The 21308-nt window shown below is 36.4% G+C and overlaps 2 protein-coding genes and 1 long non-coding RNA gene across 3 annotated transcripts; all 3 read right to left on the bottom strand.

Moving 5' to 3' along the window:
• Positions 1–3590: 3590 nt before the first annotated feature.
• LOC109091236 (mucin-2-like) lies at positions 3591–5608 on the bottom strand. The gene is made up of 4 exons (XM_042759324.1): positions 4726–5608; positions 4463–4524; positions 4218–4342; positions 3591–4032 (listed from the first exon to the last, which is right to left on the bottom strand). Exons 1-4 carry the CDS (start codon positions 5296–5298, stop codon positions 3956–3958), a joined length of 837 nt encoding a protein of 278 aa, XP_042615258.1. The 5' UTR covers positions 5299–5608; the 3' UTR covers positions 3591–3955.
• A 1853-nt stretch (positions 5609–7461) lies between these two features.
• On the bottom strand, positions 7462–9401 carry LOC122145540 (putative nuclear envelope pore membrane protein POM 121B). Its single transcript, XM_042759323.1, has 2 exons — positions 8628–9401; positions 7462–8353 (listed from the first exon to the last, which is right to left on the bottom strand). Exons 1-2 carry the CDS (start codon positions 8782–8784, stop codon positions 7647–7649), a joined length of 864 nt encoding a protein of 287 aa, XP_042615257.1. The 5' UTR covers positions 8785–9401; the 3' UTR covers positions 7462–7646.
• A 4551-nt stretch (positions 9402–13952) lies between these two features.
• Positions 13953–16726, bottom strand: LOC109091879. The gene is made up of 3 exons (XR_006160333.1): positions 16647–16726; positions 14105–14155; positions 13953–13986 (listed from the first exon to the last, which is right to left on the bottom strand). It is a non-coding gene; the product is annotated as an uncharacterized LOC109091879 (long non-coding RNA).
• Positions 16727–21308: the final 4582 nt, after the last annotated feature.

Genomic DNA, 21308 nt, shown 5'->3' with positions numbered 1-21308 from the left:
CTTTTAACTTAGACTAATCAGACTAATTTGTACTTTTTTATAGACAGAACAGATGGGATCTGGCATAGGGTTGGCTGCTGTAGAAATAGGCAGGTCTTCTGTAACTGTATTAAAACCAGACAAGTCAGATCCTAAGACTATTGTGTGTCAGGTGCTTCGGGACAGAACTCTAAAATTTCAGGTTCACTGGTACCCAAGAATTTGCATGGCTTAATTTTGAGCCTGGTACTGATGGAGCATTGTGCTTCAAAGCCTTTAAAAACAAAACTTAAGAATTTGCCAAAAAAATCAGAAATCACCTTTATATCTCTGGTTTTAAGAACTGGAAAAAGGCCAGAGAGAGGTTTACATTATATGTATATATATATATATATATATCTATATATATATATATATATATATATATATATATATATATATATATCTATATATTATATATTAAATAAAAAACAGGTATAACACTAGACATTCTGTCCCCCCCACTTTTGAAACGATGGCTAAGCCCCTGTGTAGTTAGATTATTTGTTCTTATTTTCTTTATTTGACAGTATAGTACTTTTTCCCCTAAAATAGCACATACCGAACCATCCTAAGACCATGACTGTAAAACCGTGATACAAACTGAACCGTGAGTACTTTGAACCGTTACACTCCTATTTTTTATTGATCAACAAATAAATTAACAAATGTAATGCATTTCAATAGTTTTACCAGAGTTCATCTTAGATATAACAGAGATGGTTATATATTACATATATATTCATATATATTACAATATTACAAAAGAATTCAGTTGAAAATGTGGTTGTTGTAGCTTATACTATAAGTTTGTAGATTGTTATGTTGTACCCACTTTTACTCATCCGACTACAACACATACAGAATAAACAAACAATAAATTAATGACTTTAAAGAACTGCCCCTTGATTTGTAGATTACATTATTCAGAAAAGAAACCAATGACAATATGATTTAACTGAGTCTTTTTTTTAAGAATAAATAAATTACTAAAAGTGCTTGTATGACTAGTGTTAACCTGTTCTGAAAACAGAACAAGAGCTAAAAACAGACACATTCAGTTCTAAAAACTGATGCAGTCAGAGTTTTGTTTACATGTACGAGTCCTTCATTTGAGCAGGCGTGAAAGGCAAGGAAGATTTAGACCCGTATGAATCAGTTATATTGGCCTGAGTGGTTATGCCCAGTTAAACCATGGAACCAGAAGCGACACAGCAACCAGGACTGAAGCGGTCAACACACTGACCCTGCTGCTGACTTCACCTGACGAATATTCTGCATTACAAAAGAAAACACAGCAGAACAGATGGAACTTAATATTTATCATTCACTGTCAGTGTGGAACGTTATATTTTCTATTTACATGAGTATGAACACTAATCTGAGTAAACAATTTTTTGCTGTCAAAATGCGAGATTAAAGTGCATCACTCACCGGTTCCATTTATTATGATTGAAGAAGTGAAGATCTGGAAGGGTAACGTGTTTTTTCTGGCTGCTCGGACTACAGTGTTCACTATCTGGGTGCTATTGGGTAGAACGGCGTCCGCTCCGAATGTGAGATCCATGGAGTTTCGGATTGTTGGCACACTCCTTAATTTTACACTGGCAACACTGGAGAGAGTTTGGAATTCAAGATTCATCAATGAAATCTGAGTGTTATGTTTGAATCAGTAGCCAATTTCAAGAACACAGCAGTATATTCATACCTGAAGTTTGTTACGGATATGGTGCTGAATGATGTTGGATAATCAGCAAAGAAGAAAGGTTCAAGCTGCAAAACAAGAGTTATTTGACAAAATTGGCTTTATTTTGTAAAAGCATTTTACCCAAAATTCATAAGTAGAAAACGTCACCACTCACCACTGCTTTTATCATCGAAGCTCTGTTCTGAAATTCAGTAGAACTTTTATTTGAAAGAGCAGCCACAAAGGTTCCATTGGTGAGGATTGTCAGCGGAATTATCTTCACTGATTCTACAAAAAAAGGATTTTTTTTTTTTTAAAGTATCACAAATTGCACCAAAACATTATAGTCATATTAACAAAGTAAAATATTAGAAATTGGGTATAATCAGAAAACTCTAACTCAAATGTGATTTCAACTTACTAAGGACATTTATAGTGGTGGAATCAAGAGTGAGGTTGAACCCTGAAGTTGGAGTTGTAGCTGCTTCTTTCAGAGTTTCCACAATGTCAGTGTTGCTGGGGATCGGTTCAGTGGATGTTTGGCTAAACACTAATTCAAGCACTGCCTGTACATTTTCCTCTGCTCGGGTTCTGGAAAAAGCTCTGAAAAGAATCACACGTGTAAAGAATACATCTGTCACTGTGTAAGACACGAGTATTTAGTCTTTTACATATTCCATAAAACTGGGGTTAGTGCATATCAAGTGGTCCAAAAAATTGTAAAGCTGATTAGCTGGAAATTGGAAGTTGGGATCTCAAATAACTTTTTAACAGCAGAATCATAGAGGACTTATTTGTTGAAATTGAGGTAATCACGGAAAACAACTTAAAATTACTCAAACAACCTCCATTGGACTCCTTGAGATGGGATGGACCCTTTGTGTCAGAGAGAGATTCCAGATTCTTACAAATGTATCAAGTCTATATGCAGGAGATGTTGTTAAAGATTCTCTTAAAGGTGCAGTAAGAGATCTTGGAAAATGTTAACTTTAGCCTGATAGCGCTGAAAGCAAACGTCCCACTGAACGCATATACACTCACAGACCAGAATACCAGAGACAACATTATTACAATAGGCTGGAATTGGGAACCGCTGGGCTACATCATGTGTCATTCACCGGTGTGTGAGTACTACAATACCAGGAAGGAAGATGGGGTTGTTAAATTTTTGTCTGCCATTCTCGTTCTGTCTGCACAGCATACGAGAACACACCGTATCTTGTCTGCGCGAACTGGTGCGCAGAAGTATCCTAATACATATGTTGACAGGCAGGTAGGAAAGCCAATTAAAAAAGCTCGGACCGAGCGTTTTTATTGGGAGATATTTTGTTGGTCATGTAGATTAGTTTGTTTATATAAATACAGATAAATACATTTAGACCACTTAAAGTTTATGATTGCTATTGGGATGTGAAGAGACTTTTAACCAGCATAACAAAAAAATGTTTCTGAAGACAATCACCTATTGCACCTTTAATAAACTAGATGAACTGGATTAAGTAATGAACTAGAAACCCACCTGGAAAGCAATCACAATAGTCCTGATGAAACGAACTCCATACTTCAGTTTATATACTTTTTCACACTATGGAAGAATGAGTTTTGGGAATGTCATTAAATGTCACATACAAGGATTAAATGCATTGATCATGCTATACTTTCCACTAAATAAGAATCAGATGCCAAAAATGGTTTTCAAAAGATCACCGTGGGAAACTAAGTGGGATATTAAATTTTAACTTGATTTAGAGATGAAAACCAAACAAGCAACAATACAAAACCAGACACAATTCCTTGCACATGCTACTACATCCGCAAAAAAAAAAAAGTTTCTGTTGTTTAAGACTCACCTCATTTTGAACTTTGTCTGCTAGGTTCTTTAAATGCCACACTTTGTGTGTTTTGAAGGTCTGGAAAAAATATTACTAAAATGACAAACTCTATGGTTTAAAACTGGTGGAGGGCGTGTTGGAACTGCTGTTGTGGTGGTGGTTTTGGCTGTTGTGGTTGTAGCAGTTGTTTTTGGCGTGGTGATTGTGGCTTTTGTTGTTGGCGTGGTGATTTTGGCTTTTGTTGTTGGCATGGCAGTTGTGGCTTTTGTTGTTGACGTGGCGATTGCAGCTTTTGTTGTTGTCGTGGCAATTGTGGCTTTTGTTGTTTGCGTGATGATTGTGGCTTTTGTTGTTGGCGTGATGATTGTGGCTTTTGTTGTTGGTGTTTTTGTTGTCAACGTTGTTGCTTGATGCGTGGTTACTTTGGCTTCAGTGGGCTTGGTCGGGGTTGTAGTATGATTGGTAAAGTAGTTGAAAGGTCAGCTTTTGGCATAACTGTTGGTGGTTGAATTGCAGATTGTATTATATGTTTTAACATAAAATGGGGAAAATCAATGTGAACAAATTCATTTTTAAAGTAAAGTTTACATTGTAAGTAACAAGCACTCAAAAGGATCACATCACGTAACATCCAAAGTAGTGCAACCAGAGCTGTTTTATTTTTAACTGACTGGCTTTACCTTCTGCTCTGGTGATATTAAATGTAGTATTGGCACTGGTGATAGTACGTATTATCTCATTGTCATCTGGCAAAAGAGTGTCTTTCCTGAATTCCAAATTCATATCTGTGATCACTGATCCTTCTCTACAACAAAGAAATGAAAGGGAAAAAACAAGGTCTTTGTTAAAGATGTGATTTTATCAACATAAGTTAAGGTATGGCTTAGGATGGAAGTCAAGGGCACTCTATATGTTTGTTACCCACATGAATCTAATCACTGTCAGTCTGAAGAAGGACGGGAACTCTTTTTTAAAGATCGGCACAAACTGTAGAAAAGTTACAAGATATGACAGGTTTAGGAAAAATGCAAAAACTCAAACTGGTAAGAGTTAAGGTGGTGATTAATTTGTCACATTACATATATATTATATTCAAAATCTTGTATATAATAACATTTGTACTGTACTTTGTAATTTTGGCTGTTCAAAACTACATCCTCCACTATGAAGTAAACATTTGTCACATACCTCCTTTTTGACTCTTTCTTCTCGTTTTTTATAGATATCTGAATTTTTGTCAGACAGTAAAGAATCAAACATTTCTGAGCTGGAAAATCTGACTTCCACTGTAGTTGTGAGCGGTGCTGTTGTTTCAAGTAAAGGTGTGGTTGTAGTTGTGATGGCAAGATGGTTTGTTCTTGTATTTACGGCAGTAGTTGTAGATATAGGGTTGGTTGCAGTTGTTTTTGGTTGGGTTGTAGGTGCAGGTATAGTTGAAGTTGTAGGCTGGGTTGAAGTGTGTGTTAGAGTTGGAGCAGGGGATACAGGTGGGGTTGAAGGCTGGGTTGCATTTGTTGTAGGTTGGGTTGCGGCAGATATAAACTGGGTTGTACCAATTGAAAGTTGTTGTGTTGTCATTTGGTTTGTAAAGGTTGGTTTGGAATGTAGTTGGGATGTAGTTGCAGCTGTAGACTGAGTTGTAATTGTGGTGGGTGGGACTGTAAGAGTTATAGTTTGGGTTGTAGTGGTAGATTTGCTTTCAGATACAGATGCTGCATGAATTGTACTGGTAGGTTGGAGTGAATTTGTTGTCAATTGCATTGATGCCGCCAAGTGAGTTGTTCTAGTCTCAGTTGTAGCTGTTGTAATCTGCTGGGTTGTAATTGTTGACAGTTTAACTGTTGTAGCTGTTGCAGGGTTTGATGTTGTCGTGGACTGGATTGTAGTTGATATAGGTTGGGATGTAGTTGTGGTCTGGACTTTCTTGGTACCATTTGCAGTTGTGGTAAATGTCGGTTGAGTTATAATTGTAGACTGGATTGCAACTGTTTTTGTACTCTGAGGTTGGGTTATTTCTGAGTTGGGTTGAGATGTAGCTGTAGTTATAGGTGGGATTGCAGTTTGTGTAGGTTGTGAATAGAAATAAGGGTGGGCAGTTGTTGAGAATATAGGCTGGGTTGTAACTTTTGCAAGTTGTGGTGTAGTAATTGTGGATTGGGCATTAGATGTAGGTTGGATTTCAGTTTGAGTAGATTGTGAAGTAACGGTCTGGGCTGTATGTGTAGGTTGGGCAGTTGTTGAGAATATAGGCTGGGTTGTAACTGTTACAAGTTGTGGTGTAATAATTGTGGATTGGGCATTAGTTATAGGTTGAATTTCAGTTTGAGTAGATTGTGAAGTAACAGTCTGGGCTGCATGTGTAGGTTGGGCAGCTGTTGAGAATATAGGCTGGGTTGTAACTGTTACAAGTTGTGGTGTAATAATTGTGGACTGGGCATTAGTTATAGGTTGGATTTCAGTTTGAGTAGATTGTGAAGTAACAGTCTGGGGCTGTATGTGTAGGTTGGGCAGCTGTTGAGAATATAGGCTGGGTTGTAACTTTTGCAAGTTGTGGTGTAGTAATTGTGGATTGGGCATTAGTTACAGGTTGGATTTCAGTTTGAGAAGATTGTGAAGTAACGGTCTGGGCTGTATGTGTAGGTTGGGCAGTTGTTGGGAATATAGGCTGGGGTTGTAAATGTTACAAGTTGTGGTGTAATAATTGTGGATTGGGCATTAGTCATAGGTTGAATTTTCAGTTTGAGTAGATTGTGAAGTAACAGTCTGGGCTGTATGTGTAGGTTGGGCAGCTGTTGAGAATATAGGCTGGGTTGTAACTGTTACAAGTTGTGGTGTAATAATTGTGGATTGGGCATTAGTTTATAGGTTGAATTTCAGTTTGAGTAGATTGTGAAGTAACAGTCTGGGCTGTATGTGTAGGTTGGGCAGCTGTGGGAATATAGGCTGGGTTGTAAACTTTTGCAAGTTGTGGTGTAGTAATTGTGGATTGGGCATTAGTTATAGGTTGGATTTCAGTTGAGTAGATTGTGAAGTAACTGTCTGGGCTGTATGTGTAGAGGCTGGGGAATTGAGAATTTAGGCTGTGTTGTAACTGTTGCAAGTTGTGGTGTAGTAATTGTGGATTGGGCATTAGTTATAGGTTGGATTTCAGTTTGAGTAGATTGTGAAGTAACAGTCTGGGCTGTATGTGTTGGTTGGGCAGTTGTTGAGAATATAGGCTGGGGTGTAACTGTTACAAGTTGTGGTGTAGTAATTGTGGATTGGGCATTAGTTATAGGTTGGATTGCAGTTTGAGTAGATTGTGAAGTAACCGTCTGGCTGTATGTGTAGGTTGGGCAGCTGTTGAGAATATAGGTTGGGTTGTAACTGTTTGCAAGTTGTGGTGTAGTAATTGTGGATTGGGCATTAGTTATAGGTTGGATTTCAGTCTGTGTAGATTGTGAAGTAACGGTCTGGGCTGTATGTGTAGGCTGGGGAATTGCGCAATATAGGCTGGGTTGTAACTGTGTTGCAAGTTGTGGTGTGTAGTAATTGTGGATTGGGCATTAGTTATAGGTGGATTTCAGTTTGAGTAGATTGTGAAGTAACAGTCTGGGCTGTATGTGTAGGCTGGGGAATTGAGAATATAGGCTGGGTTGTAACTGTTGCAAGTTGTGGTGTAGTAATTGTGGATTGGGCATTAGTTATAGGTTGGATTGCAGTTTGAGTAGATTGTGAAGTAACAGTCTGGGCTGTATGTGTAGGTTGGGCAGCTGTTGAGAATATAGGTTGGGTTTGTAACTGTTGCAAGTTGTGGTGTAGTAATTGTGGATTGGGCATTAGTTATAGGTTGGATTTCAGTTTGAGTAGATTGTGAAGTAACAGTCTGGGCTGATGTGTAGGCTGGGGAATTGAGAATATAGGCTGGGTTGTAACTGTTGCAAGTTGTGGTGTAGTAATTGTGGATTGGGCATTAGTTATAGGTTGGGATTTCAGTTTGAGTAGATTGTGAAGTAACAGTCTGGGCTGTATGTGTAGGTTGGGCAGCTGTTGAGAATATAGGTTGGGTTGTAACTTTTGCAAGTTGTGGTGTAGTAATTGTGGATTGGGCATTAGTTATAGGTTGGATTTCAGTTTGAGTAGATTGTGAAGTAACAGTCTGGGCTGTATGTGTAGGCTGGGGAATTGTTGAGAATATAGGCTGGGTTGTAACTTTTGCAAAGTTGTGGTGTAGTAAATTGTGGATTGGCATTAGTTATAGGTTGGATTTCAGTCTGTGTAGATTGTGAAGTAACGGTCTGGGCTGTATGTGTAGGCTGGGCAGTTGAGAATATAGGCTGGGTTGTAGCTGTTGCAAGTTGTGGTGTAGTAGTTGTGGACTGGGCATTAGTTGTAGGTTGGATTTCAGTTTGTGTAGATTGTGAAGTAACGGTCTGGGCTGCATGTGTAGGCTGGGCAGTTGCTGAGAATATAGGCTGGGTTGTAGCTGTTGCAAGTTGTTGTGTAGTAATTGTGGATTGAGCATTAGTTTTAGGTTGGACTGCAGATGGATTTGGTTGAGAAGCAAATATGGTCTGGAAAGTTGTTGAGAAAGTAGGCTGGGCTGTACCTGTTTCAATCTGCAATGTACTCATTGTTGATTGGATATTTGTTATAGATTGGTCTGTAGTTTGTGTGTGTTGTGAAGTAATGACATGCTGGTTATTTGTGAAGGCTGTAGTCGGCATACTCTTTGTCTCCTGGGGTGGTGTTGAAGATTCAGTTGCAGTTGTGTCAAGTGTAGGTTTAGTGGTGAGTTCCACTACAACTGTTAGTGGTTGTGCTGTAGATTGTGGCGCTTTTGTCAAAGAATGAACAAATAGATATTAGTCTCAATCAGAACAAATACATAACCTCTTTTAAAAACAACCAAGCTGTCTGACTTTAAAAAAAGTTGGTTATACTTAAGTAATGAGAAGAGAAACTACTGCATTAAGATAAGGCTACCAAAATTACTTTATTGTCTTTTCTACGTTCTGGCCAATCCTGGAAATTTAACATTTGAATCTGAATAATATTATGCATTGTCATGCATCATATGAAACATGTGAGTATGGTTTTGGATAACTTACAGAAAAGAGGACTTTCATGTGAGATAGTGGTTCCACTTATAAGCATGGTGGAGCCCTCAGTGGTAGCCAGTGTATTATCCCCTGAAGTCACTGATTCTTCTGTAATTGCTGTAGTTCTTGATGTGGTAACCTCAGGTTGTGTTGCTGCACTATCCATGGTTGATGTATCTATAGCTGTTGATTTAGATGTTGTGATGGCTGAAGCTGACTGACCAGCAATTCCTTTAGTTGTAATTTCTTGTGATATTCCTGTTGTGTATTCCTCTGTAGAATCAGTAGTCGATAAATCAGGAATCTTAGTGAATGATTGGGCTCCCGTGGTTGATTCTGGTGTAAAGAGTGTAGTTGATTGATTAGTAATTCCTATAGTTGTCAATTCAGTCTCTGCAGTTGAATCATTCTCAGATGTGACACTTTTAGATATTCCTGATGTGAATGTTGTTGTGGATTCCAGTGCCTTTTTAGTGGTTAGTACATCAGTGAAGACAATAGTTTCTTTTATGGTGGCTCCAGCTGTAATTCCTGTGGTTGACTGAGGTGTTGAGGTTGTAGTTGATTGATCAGTAAATTCTACAGTTGACAGTTCAGTTTCCTCTGTTAAAACTTCTTTTGTTGAATCTGTTATAAATGGTGTTGATTTTTTTGTGACACCTGTAGATACATCAGGTGTGAATGTTGTTGCGGATCCCAATGCATTTTCAGTAGTTAGTACATCAGTAAAGTCTATTGTTGTTTCTTCTGCGGTGATTCCAGATGTAATTCTTGTGGTTGATTGTGGTTTTTGTAGTAAACTTGTAGTTGAGTTTCCTCTGTGAAACGTGATCAATAATTCTCCTGTAGTTGACGGTTCAGTTTCCTCTGTGAATCTTCCTCTGATGAATCATTTGTAAATGGCGTTGGTTTGTTGAATCTTCCTTGATGAATCAAATGGCTGTGAGATCACTTGTTGATGTGGAATGCTGCTGTCAATCTTGTCAATTCTTCATCAGTAGTATCATTAGTGACATTTAAAGTTATGTTTCTTCTAAGTCGGTGATTCAGCTGTAATTCTTGTGGTTGAATGAGGTTTTATACTTGTAATTGGATTATCAGTAACGTCTGTGTAGTTGACGGTTCGGTTTCATCTGTTGAATCTTCCTCTGATGAATCATTTGTAAATGGGTTGATGGGTTTGTTGGAGACACTTGTAGATATGTCTGATGTGAATGCTGTTGTCAATTCTTCATCAGTAGTATCATTAGTGACATTTAAAGTTATTTCTTCTAAGGTGGATTCAGCTGTAATTCTTGTGGTTGAATGAGGTTTTATACTTGTAATTGGATTATCAGTAACCTCTGTAGTTGATGGTTCGGTTTCCTCTGTTGAATCTTCCTCTGATGAATCATTTGTAAATGGTGTTGGTTGGTTTGAGACACTTGTAGATATTTCTGATGTGAATGTGGTTGTCAGTTCTTCATCAGTAGTATCATCAGTGACATTTACAGTTATATCTTCTAAGGTGGATCCAGCTATAGGTTTTGTTGTTGATTGTGTTGTAGTTGGTTGATCAGTAACTCCTGTAGTTGACGGTTCAGTTTCCTCTGTTGAATCTTCCTCTGATGAATCATTTGTAGTTGGCGTTGGTTTGTTGGAGACACTTGTAGATATGTCTGATGTGAATGCTGTTGTCAATTCTTCATCAGTAGTATCATTTGTGACATTTTAAAGTTATTTCTTCTAAGGTGGATTCAGCTGTAATTCTTGTGGTTGAATGAGGTTTATATATTGTAATTGGATTATCAGTAACCTCTGTAGTTGACGGTTCGGTTTCGCCTCTGTTGAATCTTCCTCTGATAATCATTTGTAAATGGTGTTGGTTGGTTTGAGACACTTGTAGATATTTCTGATGTTGATGTGGTTGTCAGTTCTTCATCAGTAGTATCATCATCAGTGACATTTACAGTTATATCTTCTAAAGTGGATCCAGCTATAGGTTGTGTTGTTGATTGTGTTGTAGTTGGTTGATCAGTAACTCCTGTAGTTGACGGTTCAGTTTCCTCTGTTGAATCTTCCTCTGATGAATCATTTGTAAATGGCGTTTGGTTTGTTAGACACTTGTAGAGATGTCTGATGTGAATGCTGTTGTCAATTCTTCATCAGTAGTATTCATTTGTGACATTTACAGTTATTTCTTCTAAGGTGGATTCAGCTGTAATTCTTGTTGTTGAATGAGGTTTTGTACTTGTAGTATTGGATTTATCAGTAACCTCCTGGTAGTTGACGGTTCCGGTTCCTCTGTTGAATTATCTTTTCCTCTGATGAATCATTTTGTAAATGGTGTTGGTTGGTCTTAGACATGTAATCAGTGTAGATATGATCTGTAGTAAATGTCAGCTGTTGTCAGTTCTTCATCAGTAGGTATCACTCAGTGACAGTTTACAGTTTATACTTCTTCTAAGGTGGATCCAGCTATAGCTCTTGTTGTTTGGTGTGTTGTAGTTGGTTGATCAGTCCTCCTGGCTATGTTGATTAGTTCAGTTTCCTCTGTTGAATCTTCCTCTGATGATCATTTGTAGAAATGTTAGTGATGTGAAGCTGTTGTTGTCAATTTCTTCAGATATGTCTGATGTGAACATTACAGTCTGTCTTCTAGGTGGATCAGTAGTACTCATGTGTTGACATCAGTAAATTAAGTTTATTTTTCAGTTCACAGTTGCCATTCTGAATCTTCTGATTGGAAATTTGTAGATGTCTGGACGTGACAAAGCCGTTGTCAGTTCCTTCATCAGTAGTATTAGTCAGTGACAGTTACAGGTATTTCTTCTAAGGTGGATTCAGCTATTTCCTGTGTTTGGTTGTGTTGTTGATTGGATCAGTAAATCCTACAGTTGATAAGTTCCGTTTCCTCTGTGACATCTTCCTCTGATGAATCATTTGTAGATATGTCTGATGTGAAAAAGCTGTTGTCAATTCTTCATTTCAGTAGTATCATCAGTGACATTACAGTTATTTCTTCTAAGGTGGATTCAGCTATAGCTCTTGTGTTTGGTTGTGTTTGTAGTTGATTGATCAGTAAATCCTTACACGGTTGATAGTTCCGTTTCCTCTGTTGAATCTTCCTCTGATGAATCATTGTAGACAGAGTAGAAATGTCTGATGTGAAGCTGTTGTCAATTCTTCATCAGTAGTATCATCAGTGACATTTACAGTTATTTCTTCTAAGGTGGATTCAGCTATAGTTCTTTGTGGGTTGGTGTGTGTTGTAGTTTGATTGATCAAGTAAATCCTACAGTTGATAGTTCCGTTTCCTCTGTTGAATCTTCCTCTGATGAATCATTCGTGTAGAAATGTCTGATGTGAAAGCTGTTTGTCCAGCTTTCTTCATCAGTAGTATCATCAGTGAAATTTACAGTTATTTCTTCTAAGGGTGGATTCAGCTATAGCTCTTGTGTTTGGTTGTGTTGTAGTTGATTGATCAGTAAATCCTACAGTTGATAGTTCCGTTTCCTCTGTCGAATCTTCTGATGAATCATTTGTAGGAATGTCTGATGTGAAAGCCGTTGTCAATTCTTCATCAGTAGTATCATCAGTGGACATTTACAGTTATTTCTTCTAAGGGTGGATTCAGCAATAGTTCTTGTGGTTGGTTGTGTTGTAGTTGATTGATCAGTAAATCCTACAGTTGATAGTTCCGTTTCCTCTGTTGAATCTTCCTCTGATGAATCATTTGTAGAAATGTCTGATGTGAAAGCTGTTGTCAATTCTTCATCAGTAGTATCATCAGTGACATTTACAGTTATTTCTTCTAAGGTGGATTCAGCTATAGCTCTTGTGTTTGGTTGTGTTGTAGTTGATTGATCAGTAAATCCTACAGTTGTTAGTTCCGTTTCCTCTGTCGAATCTTCCTCTGATGAATCATTTGTACGAAATGTCTGACGTGAAAGCTGTTGTCAATTCTTCATCAGTAGTATCATCAGTGACATTTACAGTTATTTCTTCTAAGGTGGATTCAGCTATAGCTTTTGTGTTTGGTTGTGTTGTAGTTGATTGATCAGTAAAATCCTACAGTTGATAGTTCCGTTTCCTCTGTCTGAATTCTTCCTCTGATGAATCAAGTGTGTAGAAATGTCTGATGTGAAAGCTGTTGTCAATTCTTCATCAGTAGTATCCCCCCCCCCCCCCTCATCAGTGACATTTACAGTTATTTCTTCTAAGGTGGATTCAGCTATAGCTCTTGTGGTTGGTTGTGTTGTAGTTGATTGATCAGTAAATCCTACAGTTGATAGTTCCGTTTCCTCTGTTGAATTCCTCTGATGAATCATTAGTAAATGTTGATGTGAAAGCTGTTGTCAATTCTTCAATCAGTAGTATCATCAGTGACATTTACAGTTATTTCTTCTAAGGTGGATTCAGCTATAGCTCTTTGTGTTTTGGTTGTGTTGTAGTTGATTGATCAGTAAATCCTACAGTTGATAGTTCCGTTTCCTCTGTTGGAATCTTCCTCTGATGAATCATTTGTAGATTATGTCTGATGTGAAGGCTGTTGTCAATTCCCGTAACTTCATCTGTAGTATATCAGTCAGTGTAGTCAATTTACAGTTATTTCTTCTAAGGTGGATTCAGCTATAGCTCTTGTGTTTGGTTGTGTTGTAGTTGATTGATCAGTAAATCCTACAGTTGATAGTTCCGTTTTCCCTCTGTTGAATCTTCCTGCTGATGAAATCAGTTGCAAAGGCTGTTGTTGATTCATCTGTAACATTTGTGGCTGAGTCATCAGTGAAACCAATTATTTATTCTTAATGGATTAGTATAGCTCTTGGTTTGAGTAAATGCTGTAGTTCCTGCCGTAAATTTTGGTTTGTTGATTGACGGATCTGTAGTATCAGTGGTAGGGTCATCCGGCGTTAAAGATGGTTGAAGGTGGAGTCAGCTATAGCTTCTTCTGTTGGTTTGTCATTTCTGTCAGGTCACCGTGTGGTTTCCCTTGTTGATTCATCTCTGTGAAAGCAGTGTGGAAATTTTTTTTATTTTATTCCAGTAAATTCTTTGTTTTGTGAAGTTATTGTATGCGGAACTGACAACGAGAGGCTGTGAACTCACCTGATATCCGGAAAATGGGATATTCCCACAAGTGCTGGCTTGTCAATTGTTTCCATGGATATTTCATCTGTGGCAAGTTCCATCAGTTGTGTCCAGTAGTAAATTCTTTTGGTTGCTGTATGTGCACATGACTTTGAATCATTTGTAACACTTGTCAATTGTTTAATGGAATAACTGAATCTGTTGTAGAATTGTCATCTGTTGAAACACAAAAAAAAGCTTGCTGTAAAGTTGCTAAACAGTAAAAATGCTGTTGAGTGAGCTCTGATTGCAGTATGTGCTGTTAAAAATGATCAATCAAACATTAGAACAAGTGCACAGATTGTGAGTGAGTAAAAAAAACAAAGGGATAAACAATATGACACTCTCAATATAAATGTGAAAAGACATGAACTAACCAGTTAACATAAAAACGGTGGTCATCAATACTGTTCTCCACATCTTGATAGCTGAAAGAATTGATCACATTTGAACATAATGTAAGATGAGAGATAAATGATCAAAATACACATTTTAAATTATTTGGTTTTGTTCTATGCAGAAAATGCCTTGCCCAGCTTTCTCAATTCTCAATTCTCTCGTCTCCCCTGTATGACACACTCGGTTCAGGTCATGGAACATTTGATTAATGAGCTGATGAGTTTGAATGAGGTTGTGTTAGATCAGAAAAAATATACTGCAGCAAAAAGTGCAGTGCTTTTGTGTGACTTAGTTATCGTGCAGTAGAGGTTTGTTAGATGTCTTGAGTTCAATGGGACCTCACAATCTGTCGGTTTCATTTTCTGGGATTGGGTCAGATTTTAATGTTTAACTTTGGGTTTGCACTGGGTTTGGGGTTTTAAATAATGAATAATAATAATAATAATAATAATAATAATACTACAAATTTAAAAAAAAAAAAACCGCAGTCAATTTGTACCTAAAATGTGTGCATCTGGGTCTGCTTCTTTGGAGAATAGAATTTTGTACCTGTTTGGCTGGGCTTCAAGTTATGGTTTCAGTTACGGGCTAAGTTTAGGTTTATCAACTTAAGGCAAGACATTTTGGCAAGAGATTTTTGAGCCATTTTGCCTTCAATAAATCTTCTTTCAGACTAGAAATACATCCAAAGTACACATTTCAGTGTACTTCACTTCATCTGTTTGCATGTGTAGGTTTCAATTACAGTGCATATCTTCAAAGGATGTTTTCTGAAAAATAAGTTTGTGTCTCCACTTAGCAGTTTATTTCCTTTCTATTTTATGAAAGTTTTTACTGAGAAATTTGTTACTGTCATTCGACTGGTTTTATTATTGCACTTTATCTATTTGCGTCTGTAAATTTGAATTACAATACATATCTTTAAAGGCCGTTTCTCAAAATGAGTTTGTTTCTCCATTTCAGCAGGCACCTACAGACCCCCCCCCCACTACAAACACCAAACTTAGCAGTTTTATTCCTCTCTATATTCTGAAGATTTTTACTGAAGGGTTTGTTAATATGTAGTTTTTATTGTTTTATTTTTTCTATTTTTGTATTTAAATTTAAATTATATCTTCAAATGCCGTTTTTACCTCAATTTCAGCCGCACTTAAATACACAAAACTAGTAGTTGTATTCCGTTTATATTCTGAAGGTTGATTTTTTGTAATGAGGGGTTTGTTTTGTATACGTTTGCTGCTTTATTTAAGAATTTATTTCCAAAAACAAGGTTAAAAAATATTGACAGTATTTTTTTTCTGATTTTTTTTGGAGTGATTAAAAGAGATACAAAATCTGTAAAATCAGTATGTAAATGCAATGAAACAAGAATTTTTGAACCTGGCTTTTATCCAGTGTTCAGGGGGCAGTTGCATAAATTTAGCTTTTACGTTAAGACCGTGTCTTAAGAACAAGTCTGATCAAATAGCAGTTATCCAATGGTAATTAAACTTATTTCTCAGATTCAACTCAAGTTATCTACATTTTTATGTAACCGACTTAAAATCTGTAAATTCGTTTTAATCCTGCATTTATTCAAAATGGTGTGTACGTTGGCAGCAATTATCACCTCAGTGATGACTGTAGATCATAAAAAGCGGGCAGTACTCTGACTGTGGTTACATAAAGTTGTGTGGAAACATATACCATAACAACTACTTTTGTCCATTATTAATTCAACTATTTTATGTTGTGACTGGAGATTTCATTTACTGGAAAATGTCTTTTTACTTTTTTTTAACTTTAGTTACCCAGACTATGCAAATTCCAAACCCAGGATAGCTAGTATTGCCACAGTCTTAATATTGCTACAGATTGTGTGTGTGTGTGTTAAACTGACACTTTATGTAAGTATATGGCAGATTCTTAAGCTATTTATTATTCATTTACATCTTTAACTCAACTAAGCTAGTGACTGATATTTATGGAAGCCAATTTCCGCCACTGAATAAAAAAATTGAAAAGTCATTGTGTAATTTTTTTCTCTATTCTGTTTTTTTTAATCTTTATATCTTAGTTTATATCTTGAAAACCTGACTTTATAACAAGCATTTGCAAGTTATGAACCTGCAATTGCGAGAGAAAAAAAGTCAGTATTGTGAAAAAAAAAATAGGATTGCAACCATATAAACTTGCAATTGTGAGAAAAAGTCAGAACTGTGAGAAAAAAGAACTGTCAGAACTGTGTCAGAATTGCAAGTTTATATCACACAATTCTCAGGAAAAAGAATTGCAATATGTAATCTCATAATTGCGAGAAGTTGTATTTATATTATTTATTGGTGGAAATGGGCTTCATAGATATTTACAATGAAAATACTATTAATACACATTTTGAAATATATTTTTTATTTCATTATACATTTTATCCGTCTTTAAGTATTTGGGAAAATGTTCCTATTTCAGTCAAATATTATTTATTTCCAGGCATAACAATTTTTAAGTGAAAGTTTAAAGAGAAGAAAAGCAAATTAATCTCACCCGATTGGTCTGATTGCTTTAAGAAATGATGGAGTCGAGTGTAATATCAAATTCATGGGTTAAGCAGTAAGTCCCATGGTAAAGGTAAATGAAGTCATGCATCACTAAAATTCACTGTTTTATAACCTCTCTTTGAGTCATGTGATGTGACAGCGAAGCATGTCATTAACCACAAGGTCTATTGCTTTGACAGAGGAGGAAGACCATTTCTAATTCAGTGTGTGAATCAGCATTCCAGGGTTTTAAGTTCTGCTAAATCACTCTTAAGCCAGAGGTGCATTGTTATTACATTCCATTTTCAACCAAACTGGACTGAGATCTTATCAGTGCGTTCCTTATTTATGACATACCAACGACTAGATGAGGAGAAGGAAATATGTGAAATTACCACAGATTGCACCAAGGAAAGAAAGAGCTTTGTTGAGCTGTTTTCCAACCCAAAGGTGCTTTTGTAACTTTCTTTTCTCATCTCTTAACTAATTATTATCAGTTGCATTGTCTAAGTGGTTTATTTATAGGTTGATTTCACATCTTTAAAGGCACAAACATTATTTTAACAAACATTTCTGATGTTATTTTATATATATTATGCTTCCGACTATGACTGTATGATTCTATCGGGGTTAGAGGATGTAAAAAAGTCAAGTCAGGTCACCTATATTTATATAGCACTTCATACAATACAGATTGTGTCAAAGCAGCTTTACAGTGTTAAACAGAAAAGGCGTGTGCTGATAATGCAAGAGGACAATAGAAAGCAGTCAGTTTAGCAGGTAAAGTCAGTTCATTGTTGATTCAATGAGATCATCATCAGTCTAGAACACTCCTTGTTGTAATTGTTTGCTGGTAGTGTGGGAAGTCGTGGCCTAATGGTTAGAGAGTCGGACTCCCAATCGAAGGGTTGTGAGTTCGAGTCTCGGGCCCGGCAGGAATTGGGGGGGGGGGAGTGCATGTACAGTTTTCTCTCCACCTTCAATACCATGACTTAGGTGCCCTTGAGCAAGGCATCGAACACCCCCAACTGCTCCCCCGGGCGCCGCAGCATAAAAAAATGGCTGCCCACTGCTCCGGGTGTGTGTTCACAGTGTGTGTGTGTTCACTGCTCTGTGTGTGTGTTCACTTTGGATGGGTTAAATGCAGAGCACGAATTCTGAGTATGGGTCACCATACTTGGCTGAATGTCACGTCACTTTTTTTCACTTTCAGTTATTTAGTGCATGATGTCCAGTTTTCCTCTGTAGGGTAAGTATACCAAATAATCCCACTTTCAACTCTGAAGTCAAAAAAGAAGGGGGAAAAAATGCTGGTAATTATTTTAACCATGTGAACTATTTTAAGCACATAAACTACAAACACTAAATGATTTATTTTTCATTTTGCTTTAATTTACAAATAAAAACATCATAAATTGTTCTGTAGAGCAGATTATTTTCATTTTTTTTTTTTTAATTGGCCTAAATGGTACACAAAACGTATGCAAAATACAGTAAACACAAGCTTACCTTGAATGAAATGAAATTAAAATAACATTTCTTAATATGGGCACAATGAAGATTACTATGATGCTCAGTCCACAGTATATTTAAGCTCCATGCTTGTCTTTGTAAACATATCCTACATTCTTAAAGGAAACCATTGTCTTTTTTCACCGTGGAACCATTTAATCCCACCTATGTGTTTCAATGATGAATCCCTACAAACTTTGATGAATTTTCTAAGTTAGAGTGTACTTACTAACCTTTTACCTTACCTTGCTTAATACCTTCATTTACAACTATACTTAGATAGACCTAGAATTTACGAACTGTGTAGCACCATTACATAATAGATGTCTGCTAATGTGTATCGCCTGTTTTCAGCAAGAAAATTGTGGTGTTCATTAAATAAACACTCTGGAAAGTAAATGCATGAACTGGCGTGTAGCCTCTTTATTTCTTAAGAACCAGCTTAGGCTTCTCTTTAACAACTTTGTTCTTTTTACTCTTATGTTTCTGTCACTTACATGTTTGTATGCTTGGTACTACTGCCATCTAGAAGACAATAACAGGAACAACAACTAATCACAACAAAAAACTACAGCACCTGTACACAAATCAAGGCATGTCGCCTTCATCATGAGGGCACAGTAAAAATGTTCTGCTGTGCATACTGTATGTTTTTCATGTTGAATGTTATTGGTACAGGTGATGAGCGCTAGCAAACATAAGTACAAGGTATTTTTTTTAAATACTTCCCTGTTGATATTTTAAATCTTTAAAATCAATATTTTGTGAATAAATCATGATGTGGGCTTATTTGGAAACATTCAGGCTAAAATGGTGCCTAAGTACCAGTGAAGCCCATGCCAGACTTACAGACTTTATTCATAAAATATCTTAATTTAATATTCTAAAATGTACATCAACTAATTAATACATTTTCAAATGAATCAAATTGAATGCTTTTTATCGTCTTCATACCATGTACAGTGAAATTAGAGTAGTTTCCCGTTAACATATATCACATAATACACATACAGCAAATCGTTAAAAAGTTGACCTGCACTAACAGTAGCATAAGAAAATAAAGAGTTATATTGCACAATAATAGTGTATTGCATTCAAAGTGGTGAGAGAGACAAAAAAAAAAAAATTACACTAAGACATTTAGATTGAGATTATATATGAGGTCAATGCATATTGAAGTTCATACTGCTTATGGCTCAAGGAAAGAAACTGCCGTTAAATCTCCTAGTCCTTGTTTTAATGCACCAGTAAGGCCTGCCCTAAGGCAGCAGCTGAAACAAGTGAAGTGTGTTGAGTCCTTTAGTATTTTTGTGGCCTTATTGAGGGCCTTCAGTGATGGAAGGGGTCCGGTTGCTTTTCTCGGGTCCACTGATCTAAGCACCCTTCTCACCTCATGCTCCTGTAAAGTGAGTACATGGGTGTCACCTGCTGGTGCGACGGAGTGATGAGTGACGAGTTTTTGACTGTGAATGTTTGAATGTTTTGACAAAGCACCATAATACATCCGCAGATAGGAAATGCATACTTCACACATAGTTCACATTCTTGTTTCTCAGAAAACAACAAAACTTGAGCCAGTTAAATAAAAAAAAAAATAAAAAAATATATATAGCACTTTCTTGTAAAACATATTCCAATAATCTCTATATTTATAACTTAGAAAGTTATTTTTTTAACAGTGTAGTGTTTTAAAATCAGGTTCAGTTTGTACCATCAGGTGCTGTAACTAAATTTCCCTTTGAAGCGACACTTTTACTGCAAATCTACCTCAAACGCTGCAAAAGCAGAGCTGTTAAAATCATTAAGGACACAAATCACCCTGGTAACGCTCTTTTCATTTTGCTGCCATCTGGTAAGCGCTTCCGTAGTCTGATGGCAAAAACTGAGAGACTTAGGAGGAGCTTCTTCCCCCAGGCCATTAGGCTACAAAACTTAGACTCAGTCTCTTAACATCAACATTCACTTAATTATCAGTAAGATACTTAACATACTCACATTGTCACTAGCACACAGCAATTTCTATCATTTTTATTTTTATTTATTTACTTTTTTTTACTACCTTGCTGCTATGTAAATACTCTTTACAACCTGTTTGCACATTCTTCTTTTGTACATTCCCGCTCATCTTAATATTTATTAAGTCTACAGTATACTGTCCTGCACATTTTATTTTATAAGCGTCTTATTTTATTCTTATTTTTTTTTTATCGTACTTTTTCCATATCATATTTTTTTTGTATCATTTTCTTGTGTTTGTGTTCTTTAATAACTGCACTGTCCATGGAGCGGACCTGACTTACTTTTTTACTGCTGGTCATATGCTCTCCATATAACCATGTATGGGACAAATAAAAATCTTGAATCTTGAAAAAAATAAAAAATAAATACATTGAGTCCAGCTGATCACTTTTTTTTAAGCTTTTCTCAGCCTAGATTACATGACACTTTGTTAATAATCAACATACGCACTGACATGTCACTAAATCACACACCAGCAAAATACATTATAGACATTTTTATTGTGCCAGTAATTGTTTTTCCACATTTTTCTGGTAACTTAGTCAAAATGCTAGTCGTAATCATGTACATATAATGTTCAGAATTTTGTAAAGTGGATTTTGTTAAAAGCTCCGGCTCGACAAATTATTAGAAATGTACTATAAATAAAGCTGTTTAGTCACATCATGCTACTAAATGCTACTGGTTATTCTTAATCAATACATAAAGTCTTGTGGTTTTCCAAAACCACATAAGGTTTATCTTTGTTTTTTTTTCCAACTGAAAAGTTTACAGTTTGGTATTAAATCTACGATCAGGAATCTTAGTTGAGCATCAAATGGCTGAATTAGTTTACTGCTCTATTACTTTAGAGATCCAGCAGATGGAAGCATTTATTGTTCCTGGAGGATCTACTTAAGGCATGGAGAAAGTGAAGCCTGGATGACCGTGAGCAGTATATGACTTTGCATTTATTATGCCACTGCTGTGACATTTATCATACAAGTCATTTCTTTTTCTTTTTCTTTTTTTAAATACTTTTCATTTTGTAGGAGTAGATGTTAAAAAAGTAGAGTTCACCTCTAAGCTGGGGTAAAGTCTTTTTTGTGTTATGTTGACTCAAAACTTTATAAGAGAATGTATTTTAACATCTAAAAAT

The sequence above is a fragment of the Cyprinus carpio genome, chromosome A7 (genome assembly GCF_018340385.1).
Source record: "Cyprinus carpio isolate SPL01 chromosome A7, ASM1834038v1, whole genome shotgun sequence".
In the NCBI taxonomy this organism is placed as follows: Eukaryota; Metazoa; Chordata; class Actinopteri; order Cypriniformes; family Cyprinidae; genus Cyprinus; species Cyprinus carpio.
The sequence above is the reverse complement of the archived record's forward strand: the minus strand, read 5'-3'. Positions and strand labels throughout refer to the sequence as shown.

Excerpts from the sequence above, each read along its gene's own strand:
- LOC109091236 (XM_042759324.1), bottom strand. The coding sequence starts at position 5,298 with ATGCAATTGACAACAAATTCACTCCAACCTACCAGTACAATTCATGCA. Across the intron at positions 4,525-4,725 it reads AAGAAAGAGTCAAAAAGGAG|TTTGTGCCGATCTTTAAAAA; the intron begins GTATGTGACAAA and ends ACTTTTCTACAG. Across the intron at positions 4,343-4,462 it reads CTGACAGTGATTAGATTCAT|AGAAGGATCAGTGATCACAG; the intron begins GTGGGTAACAAA and ends TCTTTGTTGTAG.
- LOC122145540 (XM_042759323.1), bottom strand. The coding sequence starts at position 8,784 with ATGGATAGTGCAGCAACACAACCTGAGGTTACCACATCAAGAACTACA. Across the intron at positions 8,354-8,627 it reads ACATGAAAGTCCTCTTTTCT|CGCCACAATCTACAGCACAA; the intron begins GTAAGTTATCCA and ends CTTTGACAAAAG.